Here is a 27,998-nt window from a genome sequence, read left to right on the forward strand (position 1 = left end):
TCAACACTCCTTTTCTGTCTCTGTGGACAACATTTCTATTCAACCAGTCCAGCAAGCCCGCAGTCTTGGTTTTATCTTTGATTCTTCTCTGTCGTGTATCCCTCAGATCCAGACCACAGCCAAGGCTTGTCGATTCTTTTTGTACAATATTGCCAAAATCCGACCATATCTCTCTGCCTCTACTGCCAAGATCCTGGTCCATGCCCTAGTGATCTCACGACTTGATTACTGTAATGTCCTCCTGGCTGGGCTTCCTCTTTCTCACCTCCATCCTTTAATCTCTGTCCAGCATTCAGCTGCACGCATTATCACTTCCACCCACCGCTCTGACCACATCTCTCCTGTGTTGGCATCTCTTCACTGGCCCCCCTCCCTTTCTGTATTCAGTACAAGCTCCTGCTGTCGACATTTAAAGCCCTCCATGGACTGGCCCCTCCTTACTTATCAGACCTTCTTTCTCCTCACCTTCCCACCAGGGCCCTCCGTTCTGGTAGTCTAGGTCTGCTGTCCCAGCCCAGTATTTCCTCTGCCCCATCCCGGATTCGCCCCTTTTCACTTGCTGCCCCTCATTCCTGGAACCTTCTTCCCCCACAAGCAAGAGCCATCACTTCTTTAACCAGCTTCAAAACGGAGTTGAAAACCATCCTGTTCAGAGAAGCCTTCCCAGGCATTGCATAATTGTCGCTTACTATTTGATGTTCTTTTGGTGCCTGTTTATCAAACCATTTCCTGTATTGCTATGTACTGTATATGCATTATCCTACTTGAGAGTATGTATTTTCCCTGGAAAATGATTAACCATCCATTAAGAACCCAAGCCCTCCCTCCAGTCCATCTGCCTTGGTCCAGGCCTTGGAGGTAGAGAAGAACTGCTGGACCTCTTACCCTTTCCCTCCACCGCTCCCTTCTCCTCCTGTGTCATGTCTTTTTAGATTGTAAGCCCGAGGGCAGGGAACCGTCTAATTAAAAATATTGTATGTACAGCGCTGTGTAAATTTACAGTGCTTCATAAATAAAGGTTAATAATAATAATAATAATGTTAGGGTTATGTCACAACGGTTACCCTAAAATATATCTGAAACCAGTTCCATTGATGTTGAGAGGGCCTAGGCTTTGATTGGAAGCAAACTGAATTGCTTACGGATAAGAGTTTCTGCCTTGCAGTTTCAACTTTACTTGGAGGTCCTCCAGATTCAAGTTACAAGTTATTTGTGACTAGAAAAATAATGATCTTGAAAAGATGAAAGTTGATATATTGGCTGCTTTCAAATATGCTCAATAGCAGGGACAACATCTTCTAAATTAATATGTGTGCAGGATATAGAAGTAGCACTGACATCTGTCAAGACTTTCATCACATTATCATGATCTATCTTGTACTGAAAGGAAGAGCAAATATTTCATATTTACAGATTTTTTGGTCCATGGATTCAAGCATCCACTGTTTGAAAATATTTTTAAAATATATAAATTCCAAAGAACAAACCTTGATTTTGCCACTTTATATAAGAGACACCTTCTTACTATTCTGTTGTATATAATGGGACTTGATCATCCAAGGGTTTTGGTATCTACAGGGGGTCCTGGAACGAAACCACAGCAGATAGCAAGGGCCCACTGTATAGTAATTAATATGCAGTGTGCTTAAATTGCACATGCTTTGAGAACTGTGTCTTTCTTGTTGTTCTGGCCAGTGTAACACTTGCAGACAGTGAACATGCAAGCTTGAAACTGCGTTTATCATATACTATTATGAAATCTTACTCTAACAGTGTTGGATCGTGTGAAAACTGAGCTTTTCAACAAGTTGGAGTCCAACCAAGAGCTAGTGAACAGTATCAATGACCAGTTGGATCAGTACAGCTCAGAACTGATGGACCTGCGAGATGCCCTAAATGAAGCTGTGAATAAAACCCGTCAGACAGAGGACCTCAATAGCCTAAATCGTAATCACTTGGAGGAAACTCAGGTATGAGAATGGGTCTTGTGCTGCCAAATGCATTGCTCTGGGGCATTTTATGTTACACGGCAATTAAATTGCCTGATTTCTCACTGTGGGTCAAACAGTGTCTGGTATGTAGACTGCATCCAATATGTTCTGTCATGTCTACTCGGGCTGTATGTGTCTTGTGTTTGTTGTCTGTCTAACAGCCCTCAAGCCAAATATACCCATCAATTTAGAGGCCTTCCAATGGTCTCTGGTTGATTTATTACACACGTACACTTACTTATATTGTAACTAAATAACATGTTGCAGCTTCTGAGCCAGGTCACTAAAGATTATGGCCGCAGCATTGAGGGACACTGATCTAGATTATGCATCATGTATGAATTTGAGATGAAAAAAAGATTGAAGGTGTATTAGTCCTGCACTCTGAAAGAGGGTATGAATTTGTGAAGAGAATGTACATTATATAGACACTCTGTACTTTATGATGGTGGCTCATGAGAAGATGCTGAACTTTTATCATGGACAGTGTTAGTTAATGTGTTTCTCCTGTTTTAACAGCAAAAAAGGAAGGCACTGAAAGAACAATATAGTGAGATCCAGAATACTCTGCAGATGGCTGAAGAGTCTCTAGCCCAGGTTTCAGATTTTCTGCAGATAATAGAAGATGTCAAGGAGGTAAGTGCTAGAAAACTAAGGCTCCTTATATAGTCTGAAGAGAGTGGAGCAGCGGGTAGAAAATATTGATATGTATAATTTTAGGACCTGCTGTTTGTAAGTTGTGATCACAAACATGAAAGGACAGGTTTTTTTTTAGAAATGATGCACTTCAGAATCATAATACTGTTAGTCCTAAAATGATTTGTTTCCTTAAGAGCCACAGGATGAAAATTGTTCAGAAAGTTCCTCAGAGAAAAATCCATCTTGTCTACTGCTATCTCCTTTCCTCCATCAGGATGTGATTAATACCCAATCCAGAAGAATGAAAAATAGTTTCAGCAGCCTTTATGTGGGTTCCATAAGCTGCATAATAATAATAATAATAATAATAATAATAATAATAATAATAATAATAACTATTATTGTTATTTTTTGTATTCTGCTTTTTCACAAGGAATCAAAGTGGATTCCAACAGTATAAATAAAACATCAAACAATTAAAAACTACAATTTAAATACTCCAAAACCCCAACCCACCCCCAGTGATAAAAACAGTAATCAACCTATAAAAAAAAAGATTAAACATCAAAAAATTTAAAACTATCCAATAGGAATACAGTACATTAAAAAATTTGGGCAGATTAGCGTAAGAAATGAATCTTCCTCTTGAGGAGGGGAGACAGGGGGGATAGTATCAGTAAATTTTGGTGTCAGTATCAATAGAAGGGGGAGGCAAGTCTAATGGATCTAACCTAGTCTGGGAAGGCCTGCCGGAAGAGATCCGTCTTAATAGCCTTTTTAAATAGTTCCCATTGAGCTGTCTTTATGCACCTGAGCCTGCCATAGGCTTTCTAGATATCAAAGAGATGGACTGCTGTGTCTGTGTGTGTTCATTTTCTTTGAAAAGTTTTTAGATACTCTTCAAAAGGATAAGTTGGGTTTGTATCATCAGTTCAGCCAATGAAACCAACAGCTTGGAAAGTCAGGAAGGACTGGGGAGAGGGGGGTAGAATTAATTTCTGAAAACACACACATCATTAATAGCCAAAATGAAAGTCCATCTGACTGGATCATTATCGCAGTAGGTCTCAGATATTTGGATGCTTTTCATAATGCCAATCCTACTGAGATGCAGCTCTAGCCAGAGTAAGGAAAGGAGTTGAGAAACCAGGTTAATGAATGCTGGCAAATGCACCCTGTTGTGTTTCAGGAATCTGAGAAGTTAGCAGCCCAGCTGGATGGAGCCAGATACCCTCTGTCAGAGAAGGCAAAGGAGTATTCTCTTGCTAGCAACAAGATCCCTGTTGTTGAGAAGGCTGAAGGGCATGCAAAGCTTCTGAATGAACTGGCAAAAAACTTGTCTGGGTAACCATGTTTTACTTCTATACCTTTGCTGCTCTCTTTTGCTGGTTGATCAGGGCTTCTGTCATGAGATTTCACAGTAATATATGATTAACGGTAGTTGCAAACTAAGATTTGCTTGAATTTTCTGATAAATATCTGATGACTCTTCCAGAAGAACAGTTGTATTCTGTATTTGTGCCTTACAAAAAGGAACGTTTAGCTGGCATTTTCCTGAGTCTTGGAACAGTTTTCTATTTGAAAGAGTGTATAATGGGAGGCAGTATTTGTACAACCAGTTTTTTTTCTAATGAAATCAGTCTTGCTTTAAAAAATGTTTAAAATGATGCGATAGCAGAGAGATGGGATCTTGCTGAGATAATATCTGAATGCAACACCACATATTTGATACTACTAAGAAAGGTAATTTTTTCTCAATCATTGCCAGCCCCTCATTTTTCATTGCACAGAATATTCTACCTTTTCGTCCCTGTACAAAAGTGCAGACACTATGGTGTGGTAGTCATGAGCTGGCCGGCTGGGCAGAGTATCCAAGCTAGGACATGGGCAAGGCTTAGCATAGATGTCAACAATGTGAGTTCACACTAGGAAGTATGGACCTTACTGCTTATATAGCTACTTTCAATGGCAGAAGGGGCAGGGAGGGACGTTAGTGCATCAACCAAGATGGGCATAGAGCGAAAATGCTTTTTTACAGGATCTGAAGAATCTTGCGCTGTAGCAATAATGCAGTTTGACACTGTTTTAACTGCCATGGCTCAATGGTATGGAATTCTGGGATTTGTAGTTTTCTGAGCCATTTAGCCTTCTCTGTCAGAGAGCTCTGGTGGCAGAAAAAACTACAAATGCCAGAATTTCATTGCATTGTGCCATGGCAGTTAAAGAGGTGTGAAGCTATATTATTTCTGCAGTGCAGATTAAACCTGTATTAAAAATTAAAAAACAGCATCCTTGTTCACATTGCAAAAATCTGTGCAAGTTAGGCAAAAAATTAAGCAGTTTTCTTAATGACTTTACTACATGTTCACATTTTCTTCATTGTAAAGTGAATTGAGTTCATATTCCCGCCCTCTGTTTTTTTAAAGAAGGGTGGGAAATGAAAACCAGAGGAAGAAATTTAAGTATTAGTGAAGATTATATATAAAATCTTGAGCTATTTTTGTTTCTGAATGTCAGAGCACTTCTAAATAATTTCATATAATCAGATCATTTCTATAATAATCAGAACCCATTTATAAAGATGTGGGCTTTTATTGGGGGAGAAGGTGAGAAAACAAGGCAGAGAGAGCTGACTTGTTTCCTCATTTTTAAAGGTATGTTATTTTGTAACCCCTGTAAAGGACCCAGGCTTGCAGATTTCAAAACCAATGGTTTCCTGTGTTTTCTGTATTCCACATTTCCTGTGTTTCATGACACAGGATGTAAAGAAGGATTCAGAAATTTCATGACCATCCATATGTCTCTCCAGTCCTGTTAGTTCTCCAAAGGCACAACGTAAGAGAATGAAAATGGTACTCAGAAAGCTCATGTCTGTCAGTTGTGAAGATGGTTTCCTGATTTGAGAAAAGTAATGGGTCTTCAGCAAATAGCCTTCTGATTAAGAACTCAAAACCCGGTGACTTTGGATCCCCCAGCCTTGACTTTGCCACTTGATCTGGCAAATATCCCTTCCAATTATTTTCTTGTCTTTCAAAACTAGCATCATCCATGGTACAAATCAGGATGGATTTATTCAACGAGCCATCAACGCCTCTAATGCTTATGCCAGCATTATTGCAGCCATCAAGGATGCAGAGACTGCCTCCAATGAAGCTAAGAGTGCTGCTGGTGAAGCTTTGATGGTATGAGTCTTTTCTCCTACAATAAACATGTAAAACCATGGCTAAAAGCTAGTGCCCCTGCTAAGATTCTGTTGTCAAAAAATGTAGTTCCCTATCCTATGCTTTGCCAGGTTGTAATTTGTCAACTTGTGCATCAATGGCATCTGTCAGGAGAACTGTATTCCTTTGCATATGATTTGCTCCTTTCCCCAGAAGCAAGACAGAAAATGATAGCCTGTTAACATGATGGTAGCTGTTGGCATTCATGGCTGCCTTAATCTGCCATCTCAGTGATTTGGAGCCCTGTCAATGCAGATGGCCCAATCTGGGAAGCCGGAATGTGCAGACAAATTGCACACAATTTCTTCAGAGTGTATTGACTCAGTCCAGTTGGTCAATTGAGTTTAGATCATAAGAGACTGATTCAGTTGAGTATTTGCAAAATTGGCAAGAGCTTATTTGAAAGGATACTTTCTGCTCAAGGAGGGGGACTCTGAGATTGTAAAAGGATATAAAAGTAGAGGGATGAAGAATAACAGGGCAGTGGGGTTAGGAAATGAACAAATGTTGGAATGACACCCAAGGTTGCATCTAAACCACAGATTCATAGGCAAATTTCTTCTATGTATGCAGAATGTCATTTTGGAGGATCTTGGGGACAGTTCAAAAGAGATGAAGAACAACAGTATTGCTTTAGAAGAAGCTGGGAAGAAGGAACAGAGGAAGCTCAGTAGAGGTAAGAGAGAAGCCAACAACACCTCTATAATACTACCAGGGAAGCTCACTTCTGGAACTCACCTTGTTCATTGCCCCTTCTGCACCCACAGAATCCCTTCTGTACCTTTCATTCCTTCTCTCTCTCCCCCCCCTCCCCAGAATTATACAACATTTTACAGACTCTCAGGCAGGTTATAGACTGCTGCTTTGAGGCGGTCTGCCGCCGCCGCCGTTTGCTCCGTAAGGGAGCCGCCGCAGCCACACCGCGCGGCTCCCTTGCGGAGCAAAAAAGAAGCTCCAAAAGCGGCGCCTCTATGACGTCGCGAGGCGCCAGGGGCGGACTCGCGACGTCATAGATGCTGCGACACGTGCGGACGCACAGCGTCCGATACGTAAACATGGCGGCCCCCATCTAGAAGGGGCGCCGCCATGTTGTACGTATGGAATACGTACTAGGGTTAGGGGGTGCGGAAGCACCACCCCTTCCTAACCCTAATACGTATTCCATACGTATTTTTTGGCGGTTTGTAACCCGCCTCAGTCTTTTTACTTTATAAGAATAGTCATGTCCAAGAATGTATTTTAACAAAAGTCTGTGGCAAACTATTTATATAGCATGACATCTCCATTGTCAAGAAGGACAAATACTTGATGTGTGTGTGTCTGGTAATAACCCAGTGTTCATTGTGGGCTTTAGGTCTTAACCACAGCAGTGCCATGACATTTAAATGGTGTGGCATGGACCTTGATCGAAGCTGATACATTAGAGAAAAAGAGGCTATTACTTTGCCTAGCCCTTTTATGTTTCCTTTTTACAGTACACCAGTTGTGTTTTTGTTGAGCAAATTAGAGATGGCCATGGAACATGGCTCTAGTGCTTGGGAAGAAATGTAAAAGAAAGGGAACACCTTCATGAATATTAGTGTTAGTTGCAGAACGTAATGCTAATGCCTCTTGTCCGTTACACTATAACAACATAGCACCATACCTCTTGCATGTTGTTAATAACAGACACCATGTTCTAATGACCTTGACTGAATACATATGTAACCTTGTATTTAATTTGTTTCAATCTAAGATATCAAAGGAGCATTGCAGGCAGCCAAAAATAGATTGACAGGCATCCAAACAAAGAAGGAAGATCTTCTGAATCAGCTGCAGTCTGTGAAGAGTACACTGGACATGGTTCAAGGTTTGTCAACGTTTTTCCTTCCTCCACAAAGTGTCTCTCAAAAAAACACATCATCCTGGAATATCATCTTACCTTTTGGGAACTTGAGCTAACTAATTCCACTTCCAGTTTTAGCACTGTTGTGCATTTGTCAGTAAATCCACGAGTGCATCCAAATAGATTGTTTCTGGCAATACCGGCCAAAAGAGGTTGTGCAAATATTTTGTTTCTTTTTCTTAGCAGATTTTCTGTGATAAGAGAAAAGGCGGGAGAGATGGTAGGAAAGCATTGGAAGATCTCTAAATGGAAGATGAGGGTGCCTTCATTCTGTAAAATGCAGGCAAACCTTATCTGTCAGCACCGCATTGTCCCTTTGAATGAGAAGATGTGTATTAAATTCCAGTCTTAACTACGAAAAGCCAAGTAGTGCTTGATTCCAGGTTTCTTTGCTTTTTTCACAGCTTTGTGAAAGTTGTGAAAAAAGAATATAAGATTCTTTTTTTTTTACAACTTTGAATGCATGAAATTCATTTAATGCAAGATTTATATAATGTTCCACTCCCACAAAAGTTTGAATGGCCCATAATGCTGAATCATGCATTGTTTTCAAGGTCTAGAAAATAGTGCTGAGCTAGGAGTTCTGGGAATATTTGTCACTTGTGCTCTCCTTGAGCTGAAGTCAAAAGTTGCAAAAGTTACTTTTTTTACTACAGTTCTCAAAACCCGCTAGCCTCTGTGGCCACTGGCCATTCTATTTGTAATGAACATGTGCTGTTGTGAGACACCTAGGACTGTATATCTGACAGAGACTTGCTTCTTCCAGTCAATTTCTGGTAGTTTCTCTTCGATATTTTTATTTATAACTTCATTTTTTTCTGTTGCAAGATGGCACAGCAGAGGCAATCCAAAGTGCCAAAGATGCTGCCTCTGAGGCCAATGAGACAGTGGCAAGGATGGAAGTAAAGCTGAATGACATGCAAAAAAATCTGGATGAGTGGAATCAACAATATGGAGATCTCAAAAGCGAAGATTTAAATCAAGCTGTTCAGGAAGCCAAGAACACAGGTATATAATTTTCATTGTCAAGTATGCCTTCTTGCCTTCTTAGAATAGGTTTGAGGCTGATCCAGTGTAATAACAGTGTAATAACATCCACTATAATAACAGTGACATAGCTATTAATAACTACAGTAATAGTTTGTTCCGTTATGTTGATTTCATGATCGCTTATGATGAATGATAAACCAGAAAAGTTGCCATCTGCTCATTTGTCTTCTAGTCTTTCTTCATAGGCTGATTTGAGAATTAATAAACTGCTATGTATTTTTCTCCCTGTCACCCTGCAGTAGCTTTTGCTTAAGGAGCAAGAAATAGCTGGACAGCCAGCAGTGGGCAGTGGGGGGTGGCTTGGTGGCTGGCCATGCTGTCTGCTGATCCTGGAAAAAAGCAGGATCACCATTACCTCAGTCTTTAGCACTGCAAAAAAGAAATAAATTGCAACATCATGAGTGCTTTTGCCCCAAGTTGGCATAGTAGTGGTGGTGGTTGACATGAGACGGCATCTTGGCAGCAAGGCCCCCAGCTCCATTCCATCGCCTTTTCCAACCTACCTCCTCAAGTGGCCACCTCACTTTGCATCATGGGAATACCAACCTTACAAGTGTGGTATTGAGGTATTTGAGGAATGAATGAAGCGTAATGGTCCCACCATATTGTCACAGATATCCTGCTCCAGGAACTTTGGTAGTCCTTTGAACTCCAGTTAACACTACCATTGGTAATGTATCATGCAAAATTAATGACCTAGACTTCCTTTTTCCCCCCTGCCCTCCAGTATCAAGCCTTGAAAGCACCCTCCCGCTACTCCTGGGAAAGCTCAGCAATCTGGAGAACAGGAGGAGCCACAACGCAACAGTTTCAGAAAATATCCTGCGTGTGCGCCAGCTGATATCTTTGGCCCGGAATGCTGTCAGTAAGGTAGAGGTGTAGAGAGTGAAAGCCGTGATACGTTTGCTATCTGCCACTACAGAAACCAAAAGCAAGCCTCTTTGTCATGTTCTCTTGCCTCAGTGAATTCTTAGAAGACTCTGACTTCGCTTGGAACTTGCCAATGCAGAATGATTCAGTGATCAATTAGCCGCAACCCAAAATTAGCAGCTTTTTAATTTTTGTACAGTACTTGAATACTTTTTAAAAATCTTACAGAAATAAAAGAAACAATGAGTCTAGTGAAGGAGTTGACTTGAAGTTCACAGATTTAACACTGACTGACAGGAGAAATTTCATACCTGCCCAGAAGGTGTTAACAACTGGTTTCTTGAGAAACTTATCAAGAAAGATTTTTTTAAAAGCATGATGAAGGCAATGCAAGGATAATGAATCCTGCTAGTACAACAGATTGTACCTTTCAATATTCCATCCATAAAGAGATTTTTAAAAAAAAGCTAACAATGCTGTTTGTTGATTTGATCTTTTACTTCTAGATCAAAGTTCCAGTGAAATTCAATGGGACATCAGGTATGCAGATCCGAACACCCAGCAACCTCCAAGATTTGGCTGCCTATACATCCCTCAAATTCTATATCCAGAATCCAGAACCAAAACGTCAAAGTGGGGATGATCTGGGACGCTTTGTGTTGTACTTGGGAAACAAGGACGTAAGTATATTTGTTCCCATGGGAGGAATCTGAAAGCAGTTTTGGAAGGTTCACTCCAGTGTTTTTCTGGGTGTTGATGGTAGGTGGGGGTGAGGAAATACAATTCCACTGTATCTGTTTTAACATGTTCACATTGTTATTCAGTATACTCAGCATCCATCCTGAGCCCAAAGCAAAGACCAAAGTGATAGCATTGACAGGGAGGCTTCAAACTTGCCTGACAATTTGTGCTTAACTTTTATGTATCTAGGCTGTTGGTGACTACATGGGAGTTATCCTGAAAGATCGCAAAGTGCAATGGATCTATAAATTAGGGACTGAGGAACCAGCACATTTAACTGTTGATGAAGAAATTGGAGAGCAGTTTGCTGCAGTCAGCATCAACAGGTACAAAAAAAGAAAAGCTCAGGGGAAAAAATGGGATCACATTCAAAATAATGGATTTAAAGTGTGTGATATTGCTCATTGGATACTTTGAATGTATATGTGTATGTGCCAATGTGTTTTCAAGTCTCCTATTGACTTATGGCAACTCTGTGAATTCCATAGGGTTTTCTAAAGCAAGGAATACTCAGAGGTGGTTTGCCATTGCTCTGGCTTCTGAAGAATGTCCCCCATTGCCATCCTCCTCCCCTTGTGTTTCATGTTTTTTTAGATGTGTGATGCAAAGACATGGGGGCATAGAACTGACAAATTAACATTTTGTAAGCTGTTCTGGGAGCCTTTTTTGTCTTAAAGTCTGGGTATAAATGCTCTTAAATTAATAATAAGAAAAAATTCTCAGAGGTTTAAAATACTCTGCTCTGTCATTTCACTCTAGAGAGACTGCTGTTCTCATGGAGGACTATTAGAAGGGGCAAAGAGTATACTTAAGGGAAGAGTTTGGATGGGGGATATTTTGTTTTTCTTCTTCACACTGTGCAATCCTCCTCCTTACTTTTAGGATCTTGCAGTATGGACACATGTCGGTGACTGTGGAGAAACAAACCTTGCATGAAACCAAAGGGGACAGTGTTGCCAAAGGAGAGCAGGGACTGTTCAACTTCAAGCCCCACAATGTGGTCTTTTATGTGGGTGGCTACCCGTCCAGCTTCACGGTGAGATGGATTGGCCAGGCTTGTTGCAAAGGATAGAGGGGAAACCTTGGGAAGCAATTTCTGGTTTGGGTCAGACAAATGAGTCCCATACTCATTAAACTCCCTTAATATTAATTAAGGGATGCCTTTACATGTATCATTTTAGCATGCTCTTTCATTGTCTGTATTTTTAAATAACTATTTGTGTTTCTAAATACGTTCCACAATATAGCAACTCCCACAAACTATTCTTAGTTGGTGTTTACCTTTACAGTAAATTTAATACTTTCCTAACATAATGTATGAAATGGAAATCTAGTAGGTCTTTTGAGACTAACAGGTCTATTTTAGCATGATCTTTTATGGATTTCAGTCTACCTTTTTCAGATGCAGTGCATCTTCAGTGCATCTGAAGAAATTGATTGAAATTCATAAAAGCTCATGTCAAAACAAAACAGTCTCAGAGGTGTTGGTGGTCCCTCCACCTCCTCTTTTTTCCTGAAATAAGTCCGTTTGGTTTCTTGAATCATGCATTAAGTAGCACTGATTTCTTATGTAGAATAAATTAATGATGCAAAGCTTTGCCCGGCATCATATGGACAGCTTCCCAGGGTAATTCATATTTCATAAAGACTGGTGTAGAGGATTGACAAGCAGGATGTCTGTCCTCTAAACAGAGATGCAAGTTTGGATAGATGTGCAGTGGTTTGGGATTACAACATCCAGGATGCTTAAAACAGCTGAAGGAGAGAACTAAACCTTACATGGGGAACAACAGATAAATTCCAGCTAGAATGTTCAGATTGGATACTTGTCTAGGCTGAGAAGCAGAAATACAGGACCAGGTCCCTTCAGACCCCCAAATGTTTATGTTCTGTACAACAGCCTCCAACACCCTTGCGTTACCCTAACTACCGTGGCTGTATAGAGATGGATACTCTCAATGAAGAGGTTATGAGTCTGTACAACTTCCAGAATACTTTCTACCTGGACACTGCTGCAGAGAGGCCTTGTACAAGGTGAGCTGATTGACAGTATGTACATTATGTGGCTTTTCCTCTTCTTTTCCCCTTTCCTTGATGCTGGCATGGGTACTATTTTACAGAAAACTAAATGGAATTTGTAAACATGGAAATGGTAGAAAGGTACCATTCAGATAGCCTGTGGTTTTTGTAAGCTTTTGTTTGCTCTAGAGATACCACCAGTTTATTGAGCTTGAGTCCAGGATTTGATTGTGCCATTCAAACTAGTAAATTTGAAAGCTTGCAGCAGAAATCTTTCCTAGACATATCCATTTTTCTTTAGCAGAAACTTTCTAGGCATTTTATTTTTTTTCTTCAAGAGCTCAAAACTTATTTTTAAAAATGTTCATCAGTTTATAGTCCTCATAATAATGCAGAAATGTTAAAATTGATAAATTACGTAAAATACGTAAAAATGATAAATTTTACGTATGTATCTTATATTTTCCTCAAATGCACTTACCTAGTTTCTTCCCTTTATATTACATTCTTTTTTGAAGTCATATTCTATGTAATCATAGATGGACTTGTTTCTGCTAGCAACAGCAGCATTCTGCCAGCTTCCACCATATGATTGTCAGTCTGCTACTTTTCCGATGTTGTTAGCCTCCTCGAGACAATTTGGGGCTTGAGAAGTAAACAAACAAAACTAAGAAATCCTTCCTTTCAAATATATGTCCTTTAAATAATAAAGCTAAGAACTTTTTAGAAACCTAATTTCTACATTTCAAGGGTACAGCTCTTTAGATTTTCGATGCCCATTGCCAGTATTATTACTTTTCCTTTCTTTTAGGTCTAAATCGACAGGTGATCCCTGGCTGACTGACGGCTCCTATTTTGATGGTACTGGTTATGCAGAAATTACATTTGAGAGCCAGATTGGCTCAATCAAGCGCTTTGAACAAGAGCTGCGGCTAGTGTCCTACAACGGGATCCTTTTCTTCCTGAAATATCAGGCAAGTGTTGCTTAGTATTTGGTGCCTATTGCTGACTGGGGCAAGGAGAGGTCATTAGTCCTTGTCATGAATGGTGTTCCAAGTACATGAGGAATGAAGTGAATGTAACTCTTGAAAAATGTTCATGTCATCAGAGAAAGTAGTTGTAAGGGTGTGTGCTTGGATCTTGTTTCTCATTCCTCCCTTTTCCCTCCTTCTTCCAACAATCAAAGCCCCCTGCCTCTTCCAGGGCTTGGAAATGGCTAGGAAGATGGCAGAGAAATGGCAGCCAGAAGTGATATCACATCACTTCGAACATGCTGAAATGCGCCGCCATGAAATGGCTAGGAAAATGGCAGCCAAAAGTGACATAACATCTCTTTGGTCATGCTGAAATGCACTGCGGTGGCCTGCAAGGTAGGTGAAGGAAGGAAAAATGGCCCCTGCCCTGTTTGCAGTTGCCCACCCATGCCTGCGATAGAGCAAGATCTCATATAAATTGGGACTACAACTTACCTGGTGCAAATTACATGGTGTTTTTTAAATGTCCTCAACACAAGAGGGACTTATCATTCTCTTTCCATCCTTACAATTACTTTCTCTGAACCATGTCACAAGAACATTTTTCAAGAGTTATATTCACTTCATTTTTCATGTACTTCAAACACCACTCATGACAAGGACTGATGGCCTTCCCATGTCACCATGTGAAAAGGGAAGTCAGTATTCAGGGCCAGTAGGTTGAAAGGCTCTTGTCTTTTTTTCTTCCACAGAGGCAACTGCTGTGTTTGGCTGTTCAGAAAGGAAAGCTGGTGCTATACTACGACTTCAATGACGGCCTTAAAGTGGCAGCACCCTCCAAAGAGCCCACTGCATTGCTAGTCAGCAGCAACACAAATAAAGCGGTAATGACAGAAAAGAGACCCTTTTGCTGTTGGGTTGCTGGGCTGAAGGCATGGTCTGCTTGTGGTCTGTGAAGTAGCAGCAGCATGCGGAATTAGAAATGTGTTCCCTCATTCTTTTCAAGTATTGAGGAGTGACCCTTTATAAAATATTCTGTTTTCACCCTGCTTCCAAGCTAGTCACTTCTGTCTAGTTTAGAGGAGCTGTAGTCAAGAGGAGCATATAGTACAGTCTCCTAGGCTCATTTTTGAGGCTTGGGATACCTCCCAGAGAACAATATTTCCTAAGTCCCCATGACTCTTAATTTTTATTTTCCTTTTGGAGACAAATGCCCCTCATTCCACCGACAGTACTGATGGTTAAAAATTTCTGGGTTTACCTGATTCTAGATCCAAATATTCCTCCTCAAAATGGGTTCCAAGGATCGCGTTCTGGTGCGTCTAGAGCAATCAACCATCTTCATGGTGGAACAGGAAAACAGCTTACAAAATGCTACCTCCTATTTCCTGGGCGGTGTGCCTGTGTCCATTCTCCCTGAAGGGTAAGCTTCTCTTTCAGTCAATGTTCAGGCTAAGATTCCACTTCCTTCTCTGTCTCTGCACTTTATTCTTGCAACTACAGAACTGTAAAGTCGAAGACTTTCATGGCCGGCATCCATAGTTTTTTGTGGGGTTTTCAGGCTATGTGGCCATGTTCTAGCAGAGTTTCTTTCTGATATTTCGCCAGCATCTGTGGCTGGCATCTTCAGAGAATGCTTTGCCTGGAAAAATTGGGTGTGTATATATTGTGTGAGCCTGGGAATGCAGGAGTGATTTGCATGTGTATTGTTCTGTGTTGATGGCTGGCCTCAGGCTGAGAAGCTAATGCAAACAAGGATTAATGTCTGCTAATTGGTGATGAATTATCTGCTGGGAAAGCCCCCGAATCTGAATGGTTTCCCATTTGCATTTGCTGAGTCCCGCCATTTGCTATTTGCGCTCAGCCAAGGACCAGAGAGACCATCTCACAGCCGCAGGAGTTTACCGCATACCATGCAGCTGCGGAAAAGTCTACATAGGGACCACCAAACACAGTGTGCAAACAAGGATCAAGGAACACAAGAGACACTGCAGACTGGGTCAGCCAGAAAAATCAGCAGTAGCAGAACGTGCCACAAACCATCCTGAGCATAAAATATTGTTTGAAAACACTGAAGTTCTGGACCATGCCAACCACTACCATGTCAGGATGCACAGGGAAACCATTGAGATCCACAAACATCTGGATAATTTCAACCGGAAAGAAGAAACCCTTAAAGTGAACAAAATTTGTCTACCAGTCCTGAAGAATAGCAAAATAAGGACTCAGCAAATGCAAATGGGAAACCATTCAGATTCAGGGGCTTTCCCAGCAGATAATTCATCACCAATTAGCAAACATTAATCCTCGTTTGCATTAGCCTCTCAGGCTGAGGCCAGCCATCAACACAGAACAATACACATGCAAATCACTCCTGCATTCCCAGGCTCACCTAGTTTTTCCAGGCAAAGCATTCTCTGAAGATGCCAGCCACAGATGCTAGCGAAACGTCAGAAAGAAACTCTGCTAGAACATGGCCACATAGCTCGAAAAACCCACAAAAAACTATAACTACAGAACTATTCTACATGTGACTTGGCTCAAGATTTTCATGATGTGGTGCCTTGACACATGCTTTGCTCTGTGTAGCAGTAGAATTCAAAGATTTAGCCATGTTAGTCTGGAATATCAGTATGCAAAGGGATCTTGTAGCACCTTTGAGATGAACTGAGGGTGGATGTACACTGGCCAGAATACTCCAGGCTGCTCCAAGAGCTTTCTGGTCCTAAATGTCCCCTTTTAGTTGGGCACTCCAGAGTGATGGTGGATGGTTGTTTACACACGTGCTCCTCTGTGCCACCCAGTAGCAACACCACTGATGTGATTCACTCCTTTCAGGTCCAAAATGAGGCGCCCAGCATTGATCACATGGCTGGACACCCATCATAACCTCAGAGGGAGTGATACACACCTGTGTTGGCAGTGCCGGGTAGCACAGTGGGATGCTGTGCAAACAGCCACCCAGCGTCACTGCAGAGTGCTCTAGATTTTCTGGGAAGATCCACAGCAAATGGTGAGGGTTTTTTTAAAAATTGCTTTAATACAGGGATGGCCCAGATTTGCTGTGGAACTGCTTTTCCTATGTGAAAACAGTTCACAGTAGAATCAGGCCTTTTAACCCTGCATTGTGGAGATAGGTTGATGTGAGGGGGAGAGAAAAATGATGCAAGTGGCCCATGTAGACATGCCAGAGAGAAAGAAGTTATATCATAATCTTCTGTAGACTTAGGGTGCATCTATACTGTAGAAATAATGCAGTTTGACACCACTCTAAGTGCTGTAGCTCCATCCTATGGAATCCTGGGATTTGTAGTTTCACAAGGTCTCCCTGTGAAAGAGTGCTGGTGCCTCACAACTACAAACCCCAGGATTCTGTAGGATGGAAGCATGGCAGCTAAAGTGGTGTCAAAGTGCATTATTTCTATAGTGTAGATGCACCATTATTCTAGTTCCATGCACCTGAGGAAATAGACTAAGGCGTGGTACAAACTAGTGCCTTGCACCAGTCTGGGGCCAATTTTAGGGCTCAGGAAAGTAGAGTGTCTGCATGCTCCCGAGCCCTATCACACTGTCCAGGCGCCATCTTGGCATGCACCCATTCAGATGGCATGCGTGACGATGACGTGCCTCATGCGCCATATCCAAATGGTGCGGCACACAAGGGGAGCCACTGTGCCACTCCAGGGCGCTAATGGCACCTTGGCAGCGGCGGAGAAAGGAACCATGTTTTGTAGTTCCTTTTGCCAGGCATATCGTTGCCACGCCATTTGGTTGGCACAGCCATGTCCGCCTCTTTCTCCCCATCTGTTGAGCCCCTAAGTTTACAAAAGCTTATGCTACAACATCTTTTTCTCAATGAGTCTCAAAGGTGCTACAAGGTCCCTTTGCATGCTTTGCTCTCGATAGAGATATTTTAAAGCACACATTTTCCTATTTTATTAGAGGTGCTTTTATTGTGCCACCGCAGAGGCTTCTGGGAATTGAAACCCTTGCAGAATTCACTCTTACATATGCTTTTATATGTTGTTTAGCAATTTGCTTTAAGTCCTTATACTCTAGTCCACTTGGCTGCCAGAGATCTTGCAGACTAATTTAAAATTATGCTGTCTTGTCTGCTTGGCATCATCCCGTGCTCTAGGCATTAATGTGCTCTCAATTTCATCTATTTCTGTAAGATCCTTTTTAAATAGAAAAAGATTTCTCGGAGGGGGCTAGGCCTGGTGGTACCTCCTACGTCTCCCCTAAGGCCAAAAACTACTGCCTAAATTGCCATTTACTTCCTATGGTCTAATCCAGACCTTGGGCTATAAATCGAGATCAGTCACTCGCCCTGCAGATAGGAGTTGGACAGCTGGGTAGGAGATGCAGAATTAAGGAACATTCTCCAATCTCTTCCTTCAAAAACAGCACCAAAAAGTGGTGGTGGTGGGGAATGATGGGTAGAGTAAAGGAAAATAAGAAAACCCACACACCAATTTACACTTCATATAGCAACCAGCTGTGATGGAAACAGGCTGCCCACAGTTCAGAAACAGACCTTAGCAGAACTTCAAAAAATAAGCTGGTGTCTCAACCTTTTCTTTAAAATGATAATAAAAAGGTATGTAATGAAAGCAGAAAAGATTGGCCTAAATAGTGGGGAGCTTACTTGTGGTCAGCCTGTAGCCATTCCTTTCAGTGCAGTTGAGGCTTGAAAGATGAGCTGAGTTTAGTCTCAATGGCCTTTGTTTTTGTTTTATTTGTTTTTTATAAAAACAAAATTTTCCAAAATAATAACAAAAAGAACAGTAATGACCTATATAGACATCATAATTTTACAAATTCATAATATCTATGAGACATAAACAACAATCATGCAACAAAAATGCTAAACACCACATAAAATAGTCAAACTACTGCTATTAAAATACATAAACATTATTTCCAACAGGTTTCCCTGGGTTTCTGTAAGAGGCTTAATAATAATAATAATAATTATTATTATTATTATTATTATTATTATTATTATTATTATTATTACAGTTGGAAAAATTAATACCAACTAGAGATGACAGCTCTTTGTTGTTTTCTGCATGGGTATTATTGCTTTATCATGGGCAAGGGGTTCATCTACACTGTAAAAATAATGCACCACTTTAATTGCTATGGCTCCATCCTACAGCCTGTAATTTTGTGAGGCACCAACACTCTTTGGCAGAGAAGGCGAACTAGAAATTCCAGGATTCCATAGGATGGAACTACAGTACTTAAAGTGGTGTCAAACTGCAATATTTCTATATTGTAGGTGCACTCATGGTTTTTAAAGACAATCCTTGCCTATGGGCTCACATCCTATTAATACTGTAGAAGCTATATCGAATTCAGTCCTGGCAGGTGTGAGATCTGCATAAAGAGGGGTCATTCTTCATGCGGATCTTCACACATCTTCTCTGGAACTAGATTCCCTATAGAATCCTATTGAAAAAATCCAACTTCCTTTCACTTCACATTCTACCTTTCTGTGTGACATATTTTTCAGCCTGAAGAAAATATTCCCCAAAGGTGGATCCATCAGGGGCTGCATGAAAGGGCTGAAAGCTCTTGGCAAATATGTTGACTTAAAACGTATGAACACAACAGGAGTGAGTTACGGATGTACCTTGGACCTCCTGGTAAGTAGGGTGCATTGCAGGCAGTGAGCAGGGCAGAGCTATTTAGGTGCCTATAAAAATGGCCTTGCTTGATTCTCCCAAAAGTTCAGTAGTGGTCAGCCTGGTGTTCTTGAGAAATTGACAAGCAGGATGAGGGAAACAGTTCTATGTGTCAGTAGCCAATTGCCCTATAATTTCTGTACTGGTAGTGGGGTGTTGCATGGTAAGGCAAGAGGAAGGAGTGGTAGAGAATGGTTAAGGGGCCTTTTTAAACAAAAAGCGTTGACGTTCATGAATGGCATCTGATATTAGATTGAATTATGGAGTTTTATTTAATGACACGTTGGCAAATGGACTATGACTTAGAAGCCCAGATTTCCAGCAGTGGAAGCAATTTTATATATAATTCATACAAAAATATGCAGTGGCAATAATTGATCAGCAAAGGCTATGACAGCCATGCAAACTCACCAAGAAGGAGCAAGCACTATTTCCAGACTATGTTCTGTGTATCTTATTCCAGTATTCTAGTTGTTTATCAACAGAGCATGTCAAGACATTTTGGAACATGGCTCAGAACGATGTGTACAGATTTTAATTTAACTTGAAATCATAAGGAACTAACAACACTTTCTATGCATTAACAAACATGTCTGTATCTCTTATGGTCACTTTCTAACTTTTCCCATTTAAGAGCAATGCTCATGATGGAGAAGGAAACTATATTCATTGTTCCTTCCTCCATACAGAATATCTTGAGGGTTGTAGAGAGGGTGGAGAAGGAAATGCTTGATGTCATGTTTTGATCTTGTTTTCAGGCACTGAATACTTCACTAGGCAATGCCTTCTCCTCTGGCTCTGTCCGTCACTCCATCTGTTAATCTTTTAAGTGCTACAGGCTCTTGTTACTTTGGCTGTAACCCAGAAGGGCCTGAACCTATTGTTATCCTAATTAGAACATATCCATTGAATCAATGGAATTTATATAACCATTGATTTACCAAGTTACTATTGATTCAGTGGATTTAGTCTATTTGGGACTAATAGGATTATGGCCTAACACAGCTATTGCTCTGGTAGTAAAAAGGGGGAATTGTTCCTGTCAGATCCTGAACGCAATCCATACAGGCCATCTTCAATCACTAATGTGAAAGAGGATTTCATAGAAGCACAGTGAGTTTTCATAGGAAAACCTTCTTGTAAATTGGGCTGATGGGGAAGGATAGACTAACTGCTTGCACCTGTCCCCATTACATACATTGTTTATTAGTTTGTACAGACGAGTGGTATCCATTGAGTTTGGACATTGGATTGGAAAGCTTTCCTTGACATTATTGAAACTGGGTAAGCCCAGTTTCCCAATAGTAGCCTGGGACAGAATTGTCTAGAGCAGTGATGGTGAACCTTTTAGAGGCCGAGTGCCCAAACTGCAACCCAAAACCCACTTATTTATTGCAAAGTGCCATGTCCCTCTGGCTTTCTAGTAACAAACTCTGTGCTGGGGTGACAGCACATGTGCCCACAGAGAGGGCTCTGAGTGCCACCTCTGGCACGTGTGACATAGGTTTGCCATCACTGGTCTAGAGAGTGTCACTGGAATTAACCAAGTATTTCTGGTAGTAAGTCACAACTGGTGTGAACCTGTCCAAAGTGACATGTCCACAACAGTAGTATTGATTTTCATTGATAGTATAGCAGTAGGGACACCATTCTGTTACAGGCACCCCGATATTGTGGTCTTTCTTGATCTCACAGTTGTCTAACTTTAGGAACAATGTACTTCTGCTACATTCATACTGTCCCTTTGCAGGTGGCTCGCTCAGTTAAATTTCATGGCCATGGCTTCCTGACCCTGGCGCTGAGGAACGTGCCTTCTTTGCAAGATTTCTACACTGGTTTCAGCTTCCGTACTAGCCAAAGCCGTGGCTTGATGTACTACCACAATACAGAGGTATGCTGTCATTACGGCTAAGTGCTTGTATCTCAAAATGACACCTACAAATCCTCAAGAGACACATTATCCGAATTTAGAGGAATACATTCTAATAGTTCCTAGGAGAAATGCTGACGCAAGAGAACATTAAATGTTACAAAAGATTCCCATCTCATCCTTCCCCATGGAGGACCATCAGCCAGTGTAATTTGTGCCCTCTCAGGCTCATGGGCGAGCTCAGGTGGCTTGACATACCCTGTACAGAAGGAACCAGCCTCCAGCCCTGACTTCTTTGTTCTCACACTCTGGCTGGGTTTTCCTGAAGCCTCGTCTGTTGTGAAACGCCCCTGCCTTTATTTTCCAGTCTTGAAGGATAGCAGCTGAATCTGCTCCTCCTAGAATCCTAATAGTGAATGGGCCCATTTTAGCTGTGACAGTTTGCTCTCAGGTTTCTGACTGACATGCAACAATTACTCTCTGTTTCTCCCTAGGAAGGGACCTGCCAGGTTTCTTTGCAGAATGGCAGAGTGGCTGTCAGCCTCCTGACAACAGAACTCACTACCAAGAATGCATATGCAGATGACAAAAGCCACTACATTGTCATCTACAGTGACTCTTCAGGGTACCTTTCATAGCTATCTTTTTGCAATACTCATTAGTCTCAGGTGCCTTCTCCTTGCCACATGCAGGGAAGGCAATGGTACAAATGAATCTGTTGTCCTGACATGAATTGCATTTCCTTTCCAGGATTCGTGTTTATGTAGATGACCAGCTTCAGGGAACCAAACCGAGGCCTGATCGCCTCAGGAGGCAGAAACGACAAGATGAGACATCAGACTTTCAACTGGGTGGCATGCCCAAAGCCAGTGAAATTGGCAACCTCACAGGCTGTATCGGGAATGTCTTTGTCAGGCGGTGGGTCTTCCTTCTACCCAGGAGGAGTTAATCTTCCCTCTTATACTCAGGCAGACTGACTCCCCCTCCCCTTAGTTTTTCTTCCTTCATAAATCTCTAGTATGCCCTATGTGGGAAAAATGCAGCTCATGGGCTGCATGCAGCCCTCCACTTCTTTTTTAGGGCCTCCCTCACATCTCCAGAGCTAAAAAACAAAACAAAACTGTCAGGGATGATGGGAGTTGTAGCTCTTCACCTCTGGCTCGAACTCACCACCTGGTTGTGCACCGCGCTGACCATTTTGGCCAGTGGTTATAGCTTAGCAAGAGTTACAGAGAACAGGCTGAAGACCCCGACAAACTCTCCAAGCCTTCTCACTCTTGCTTCCACAGAAGTCTTCACCCTTCTTCAGGATCCAGCTGGTTCTTGTAGCTTCACCCAAGACACCAGACAACTCAGTAGTCTTATATAAAAGATCTACTTTATTCTACTATATACAGCTCCAAAACTATCCAACACAACTCCAATACTATCCACTACTACAACCCACACAATACATTGGGATTCATAGTCCTTATTATAGTCAATGCATGGTACCACCCACTGTTGTCTGTTTCCACCCAGTAGGCGTGTACACCATTCTCATTGGTTCTCTTGGTTCATCCTACAATTAATGATTTCATCATCTCAGCCTTGACCACTTAACAATTGTCAGGAGTGTCCAATTATTCACTTTACATTTCTTGTCCTTGGCATTCAGGACTTGTTAATTGTATTACCATTTACACCTGTGTGGTTCCCAATTGGCTTCTGCTGAGTCACTCTGACTCACACATACAGTGGTACCCCGGGATACGAAATACCCAGGTTACGAAATTTCCGGGATATGAAAAAATCCCATAGGAAATAATTGTTCCGGGTTACGAATGTTTTTTCGGGTTACGAAAAAATTTTTGGTGCTTTTTTCGGCTTTTTCGCACGAAATCGCGGCTTTTCCCCATTAGCGCCTATGGCATTTCGGCTTGCGAATGCTTTTCGGGTTACGAAAGCGGCGGCGGAACGAATTAATTTCGTAACCCGAGGCACCACTGTACATGTTTTATTTCTTTATTGTATAACCCATGTTGCTTTTTTCCTTGACATTTAAAAAATTCAGGGTGAAAAAAAGGTCCCAAATAATAAATCATAACTTTCCTGGGGCATTTGTTTGCTTTGAGGTGGCTCTGATGTATCGGATATTTGGAGCAACCATTTTTATTTTCTTCTTTTAACTGATCATCGAATTTCAAATCAGCTGTGAAAGTATGTCTTTTCTCCTCTGAACTACCCAATAGTAGGGTCTCTACTTCAGCTTACTGTTCAGTATGTTTTGCACTGCAGTAAATAGCGATTAGTGGCAGTGCAGAAACAACTCAAATGGGATATAGTTTCTCACTGCAAGCCATAAATCTAGTTGTTCTCCTTCCCAGCTGGGCTGACACACAAGTCTTGAATTCTCTGTTCAGATTATGTTGTTCTTTTGTTGAAAGTAACACTGGATTTCAGGATAGAGGATGGGCTGTAAACAGAAGTCATGTAAGCTGCACAGGCCATGATGTACTGGTCTGTAACACCTAAAATGTTTTTAGGAACTGAAAGTGAAGACAATATGGCACATTAATGCCATAATAAGTAAAATTTGGTTGTCCTCCATGCATTACAAGGACATAGTATCCATAAGGATTTGAGAGTTACTCTCTTTGCAGAGTTGCCTAATACTGTAGGGTTTTTAATGGCCTCTGCCAGCTACATAGCAGCTGCTACCTGGCTGTGGTCCTGGGTGACCAGCTGTTGAGTTCCTTGCCCTTTCTGTCACAGGACAACAGAACCCCAGATGGTTGTAGACTTACAGCAGAGCACTGAGAGCTTCAACGTGACCATGAACTGTCCCAGGGATCGGCAGCCGCAACAGATGAGAGCATCAGAGAAGAAGGGCAAGTGGAAACCCAAGGTACTGGAAATCTTTACAATTACATTTTTGTCTTCTTATGCAGTAGCCACACCCAACCTGTACTGTATTCTGAGCTAAAATATTATGAAGAGGCACTCCAGGAAGTATACAAAGCAACTTTTCTTCCTGGGCCTTGTTACATCACTTCAAGCAATGGCTAGTGCATCTCCCTTACTCCGTTGGCATTATTTTTACCTGCCAAAAATGGGTCAACATGGATACAGATTGGTCTGACAGCTTTTTTCTAGCTGCCTTGCATGAACTGTTTTCACCTGTGTGATATTTTTTCCTGGCCTAGCTCTTCAAGTCTGATTTCAGGGTTGGGATTCGAGAAGGCATTACTGATGTCTTGTGGAAAAATCTTCAGTGATCTCTGGAACATGCCCAAGGTTTAAGGTCTTTTGCCTGTGTCCCATCAGTCAGGGCAGTATGCTGTGGAAGGACATCCAAAATTCTCTGCTGTGGCACCCCAGCTATGGACCAGCTTATCCTTGAAGGCCTGATTGGTGTCAAAATGGTTGTTATTCAGGCACCAAGTGGGGGGGGGGGGGAACACATGGTTGTTCATGAAACCTTTGGGGACTTAACAATGGCCCGGTACAGACGGGGCAAAAGCGGCATGGCTGTGCTACTAGGGCTCAGGAGCGCATAGCAACTGCATGCTCCCGAGCCCAGGTACGTATGGGCACCACCATTTTGGTACACACTCATTTAGACAGCGTGCGTACCAATGATGTGTCTTGTACAATGCGTCCAAACAGTGTGGCGCACAAGACATGTCACCACAACACCCCAGGGTGCAAATGGCACCTTGGCAGCATCGCGGGAAGGGATTTCTTTTCAGAGCTCCTTTTGGCAGAGGATTGTTGTGACCTCTGGCTGTCCCTTTATTCTCATTTATACCGGGCCTAAATTTACTAAGGTACTTGCATGTACATGATTTTAATTTGTTCTAAACCATTTTAACTCTTTTAATATGTTTTCTTTACTTGTGAAATTATATAATTTTTTTAGCCTTTTAAAATCATTTTGATTATCCATTCTGTTTTATATTGTCAGACTGGTTTTATTGTACCTTGCCCTGAGATCTCTGAATAGAGATCAGCCAGAGATGGTGATGTGTGCTCCCTGCAGGGCACCAATTATTGTATGTACAGTGCTGTGTAAATTTACAGCACTGTATAAATAAAGATTATTATTAATATAATAATAATTATTTTCTGGGTTTGGAATTTAAGGCTATCTTCCTCCAGGTCCAGCCATCTAAACATCTGAAGGGCAAGCCACATGTCCTTACCTTCCAGTTTAAGGAATTTGAGATTATATTCCTAAATCTGAAACAAAAGCATATACTGGAAAGAGATTTTTAAATTATTTCCTCACAGATGCCAAGTAAGAAAATCCTGAAAGACACAAACTGCCATCTACTCAAATACCCCAAAGCCATTAAAGATACTTTCCAGTTTGGTAGCTATGCAGGAAGCCGTCTGGAATTCGATGACATTCCAGCAACATTCCAAGAAAGGTAAGTTGCAAGTATGGTCTTTCCACTTCCTTCATGTTTGAGAAGTTCTTACTTTCCAACATGAAAACAAGGAACTGGAGAATTTTGGTTATGGCTCTGACTTCACAGATCCGGTTACTGGTCAGACTCCTGAGACAAGAATGCTTTGTTTCAAGATCTCAGAGTTTCTTTTTGGGGCTGTAGAGATGCTACTGAATTGCTAAGATGTTAAAATGGATTCTTAAAGCAAGAATCCAGTAACTTTACATTGAAATGGCCTTAAATTGCAACAAAATACTATTTGCAAAGAAATGCTAATTCTTGCTAGGATGCAAGAACTCCATCCTGCTTGGTATAAAATTGTTGGAAAGCTGTGGTTTATTGAAGTCAGTAATTTCAACTTCATTTCCTTCTCAAGGGTGTTGTAAAAATGCATTTATTCCTGGTGAATGGTTTCTGCTTTTAGCCCCCTCCATCCCCTCTTTAGCTCCATTGCTCAATTCAGAATACATTAATGGCATCCAAACTCTTCTTCTACAGGTTCCACTTCTCCATGGAGGTCAAAATGAACTCATCCAGTGGCCTGCTGTTTTACATGACCGATGAATCCCTGAGCTCTTTTTTCTCTGTTTTTGTCTCCAATGGTCGCTTTGTGCTTTTGGCTGATATTGGTGGACGTAAACTGAGACTCAAGTCCAAAGACAAATACCATGATGAAAAGTGGCACACAGTAAGGAAAGGGAAACCAGAGGAAAGGAGGGAACTGGGGAGCTTGCCAGAACCAAATGTTATTTTGTGTACATTGACTTAAATCATACTATTAGCCCTGACTAGAGTAGAGCTATTGAATCAATTGGATTTACCTGTGTTTTGACTCACTGTTCAACTTTTCATAGAATCGTAGCGTTGGAAGAGACCACAAGGATCATCAAGTCCAACACCCTGCCATGCAGGCATAGATAATCAAAGCACTCCAAACAGATGGCCATCCAGCCTCCATTTAAAAACCTCCAAAGAAGGAGATTCCACCACATTCCAAGGGAGCGTGTTCCACTGTTGAACAGCTGTTACCAATTCAGTGGACCTACTATAGCTGTAACTAATAGGGTTCTAGCCTTGTAAGAGACCATTGACCAATTCCTCTTCCCAACCTATCCCTCAGTGGCCTCATTTTATTGGATCAGGATGAGACAGCCTGAGTAATTTTTCAGGGATGATTCCACTTATGAAGATGTATAAAACAAGAAGCATTGTGTATTGCACCCAGTCTTTGGGCAAAGAAACTTGAGAGAGGCTCAAATTGACTGATGCCTTACCCCAGGTTAGGTTGCTTTTGCTCTCCTCAGTCACTGAGCTTTTTCTTGACTTTTCCTTCTCTCCCCCTTCATCTCTCAAAATCTATTTTTGCCAGACACGAGTGCAATCCCAGTAACCTCATCTACTCTTCCCCCAATTTCTAGTGGTACTCCCATTATAAAATTTTGAGTAGAACGTGTTACCCTGAGTTGTGACAGTGTCTTACAATGTGGGTTAGCTTCACTTCTAACGAACTCTATTTCACCAAAACATTGTGGATGTAAGGGACTGAAATGTATATACAGGTAAACTTTCCAAAATTAGAGAGATCTCAGGGACCTGTGTATGAAATATTAATGTATGAAACATCTGAGGCAGGGTCGACAATTTATATTGCTCACAGATTTGGTTGGAGGCAGCTTCAGCCAGATCCTGGTCAGGTAGAACAGGGATGGGAGTACAGTATGGTGTTCTTGGAGTGCAGATGCTGGTGAAACGTCAGGAATAAACTCTTCTAGAACATGGCCACATAGCCCAAAAAACCCACAAAAAACTATGGATGCCGGCCATGAAAGCTTTCGGCTTCAGTTTTTCTTGGCTTCCCATTCATCCTCCATAGAATCGTTGTTGTTGTTGTTAACTGCTGTCAAGTTGACTTCAACTTATGGTGACATTATGAATGAGAGAACAAGTCATATTATCACCAACAGATCTGCTGAGGTCTTGCAGATTCAGGGCCATGGCTTCCTTGACTGAGTCTGTCCATTTGGAATGCGGTCTTCCAGTATTCTTACTACCTTCTACACCTTGCTACATCTTGCTACACCTTGCTGAGTATTATTGTGTTTTCTAGTGAGTCATATCTTCTTATAGTATGTCCAAAGTGTGACTGTTTCAGTTTACTCATCTTGGCTTCTAGGGAAAGTTCAGGCTCGATTTGCTCTGGGACCCAGCAATATTACATAAACCTATTCCTGACAAATTTGTTCTGAGAATGTCTATAATACCATATTGCTATATCAGTACCAATTTTGTACCATAAACTGAACTATTAAGTCTTCACCTTTTTAGCCTCCAGATATGTTGGACTGTGCTGAGAATTATGAGAGTTATAGGCCACCACATCTGAAAAGCACCAGCTTGGAGAATGCTGTAGATGGTGAATGAAGTTTGAGTGCAATAGTCAAGTATTATCTCTCTTGAAATCTGCAGGTCTTCTTCAGCAGAGACAGAAACAGAGTTCAGCTTGTCATTGATGGACTGAGAGCCCTGGAGAAGTCACTGTCAATAGATGGAGACCTTTGGACCCCTGTCCTTTTCTATGTGGGTGGAGCCCCTGTGGAGAAAGCCAAGGCTCATAT

The 27,998-nt window shown here is 41.5% G+C and overlaps 1 protein-coding gene across 1 annotated transcript in view; it reads left to right on the top strand.

Moving 5' to 3' along the window:
• LAMA5 (laminin subunit alpha 5) overlaps positions 1–27,996 on the top strand; it is a gene marked incomplete at its 3' end in the record, with an annotated part of 206,832 nt that extends 178,836 nt beyond the window's left edge. The window contains exons 53-75 of the mRNA XM_042462442.1: positions 1,774–1,970; positions 2,511–2,627; positions 3,820–3,974; positions 5,671–5,812; positions 6,425–6,527; positions 7,587–7,700; positions 8,565–8,744; positions 9,514–9,656; positions 10,163–10,336; positions 10,587–10,723; positions 11,280–11,433; positions 12,298–12,431; positions 13,228–13,390; positions 14,143–14,274; positions 14,662–14,813; positions 18,909–19,041; positions 20,831–20,971; positions 21,445–21,575; positions 21,701–21,868; positions 23,705–23,837; positions 25,223–25,362; positions 25,882–26,071; positions 27,850–27,996. Coding sequence (XP_042318376.1) covers positions 1,774–1,970; positions 2,511–2,627; positions 3,820–3,974; positions 5,671–5,812; positions 6,425–6,527; positions 7,587–7,700; positions 8,565–8,744; positions 9,514–9,656; positions 10,163–10,336; positions 10,587–10,723; positions 11,280–11,433; positions 12,298–12,431; positions 13,228–13,390; positions 14,143–14,274; positions 14,662–14,813; positions 18,909–19,041; positions 20,831–20,971; positions 21,445–21,575; positions 21,701–21,868; positions 23,705–23,837; positions 25,223–25,362; positions 25,882–26,071; positions 27,850–27,996 — 3,380 coding nt within the window. The remainder of the gene's footprint in view (positions 1–1,773; positions 1,971–2,510; positions 2,628–3,819; positions 3,975–5,670; positions 5,813–6,424; positions 6,528–7,586; positions 7,701–8,564; positions 8,745–9,513; positions 9,657–10,162; positions 10,337–10,586; positions 10,724–11,279; positions 11,434–12,297; positions 12,432–13,227; positions 13,391–14,142; positions 14,275–14,661; positions 14,814–18,908; positions 19,042–20,830; positions 20,972–21,444; positions 21,576–21,700; positions 21,869–23,704; positions 23,838–25,222; positions 25,363–25,881; positions 26,072–27,849) is intronic.
• Positions 27,997–27,998: the final 2 nt, after the last annotated feature.

The sequence above is a fragment of the Sceloporus undulatus genome, chromosome 4 (genome assembly GCF_019175285.1).
Source record: "Sceloporus undulatus isolate JIND9_A2432 ecotype Alabama chromosome 4, SceUnd_v1.1, whole genome shotgun sequence".
Classification (NCBI taxonomy): Eukaryota; Metazoa; Chordata; class Lepidosauria; order Squamata; family Phrynosomatidae; genus Sceloporus; species Sceloporus undulatus.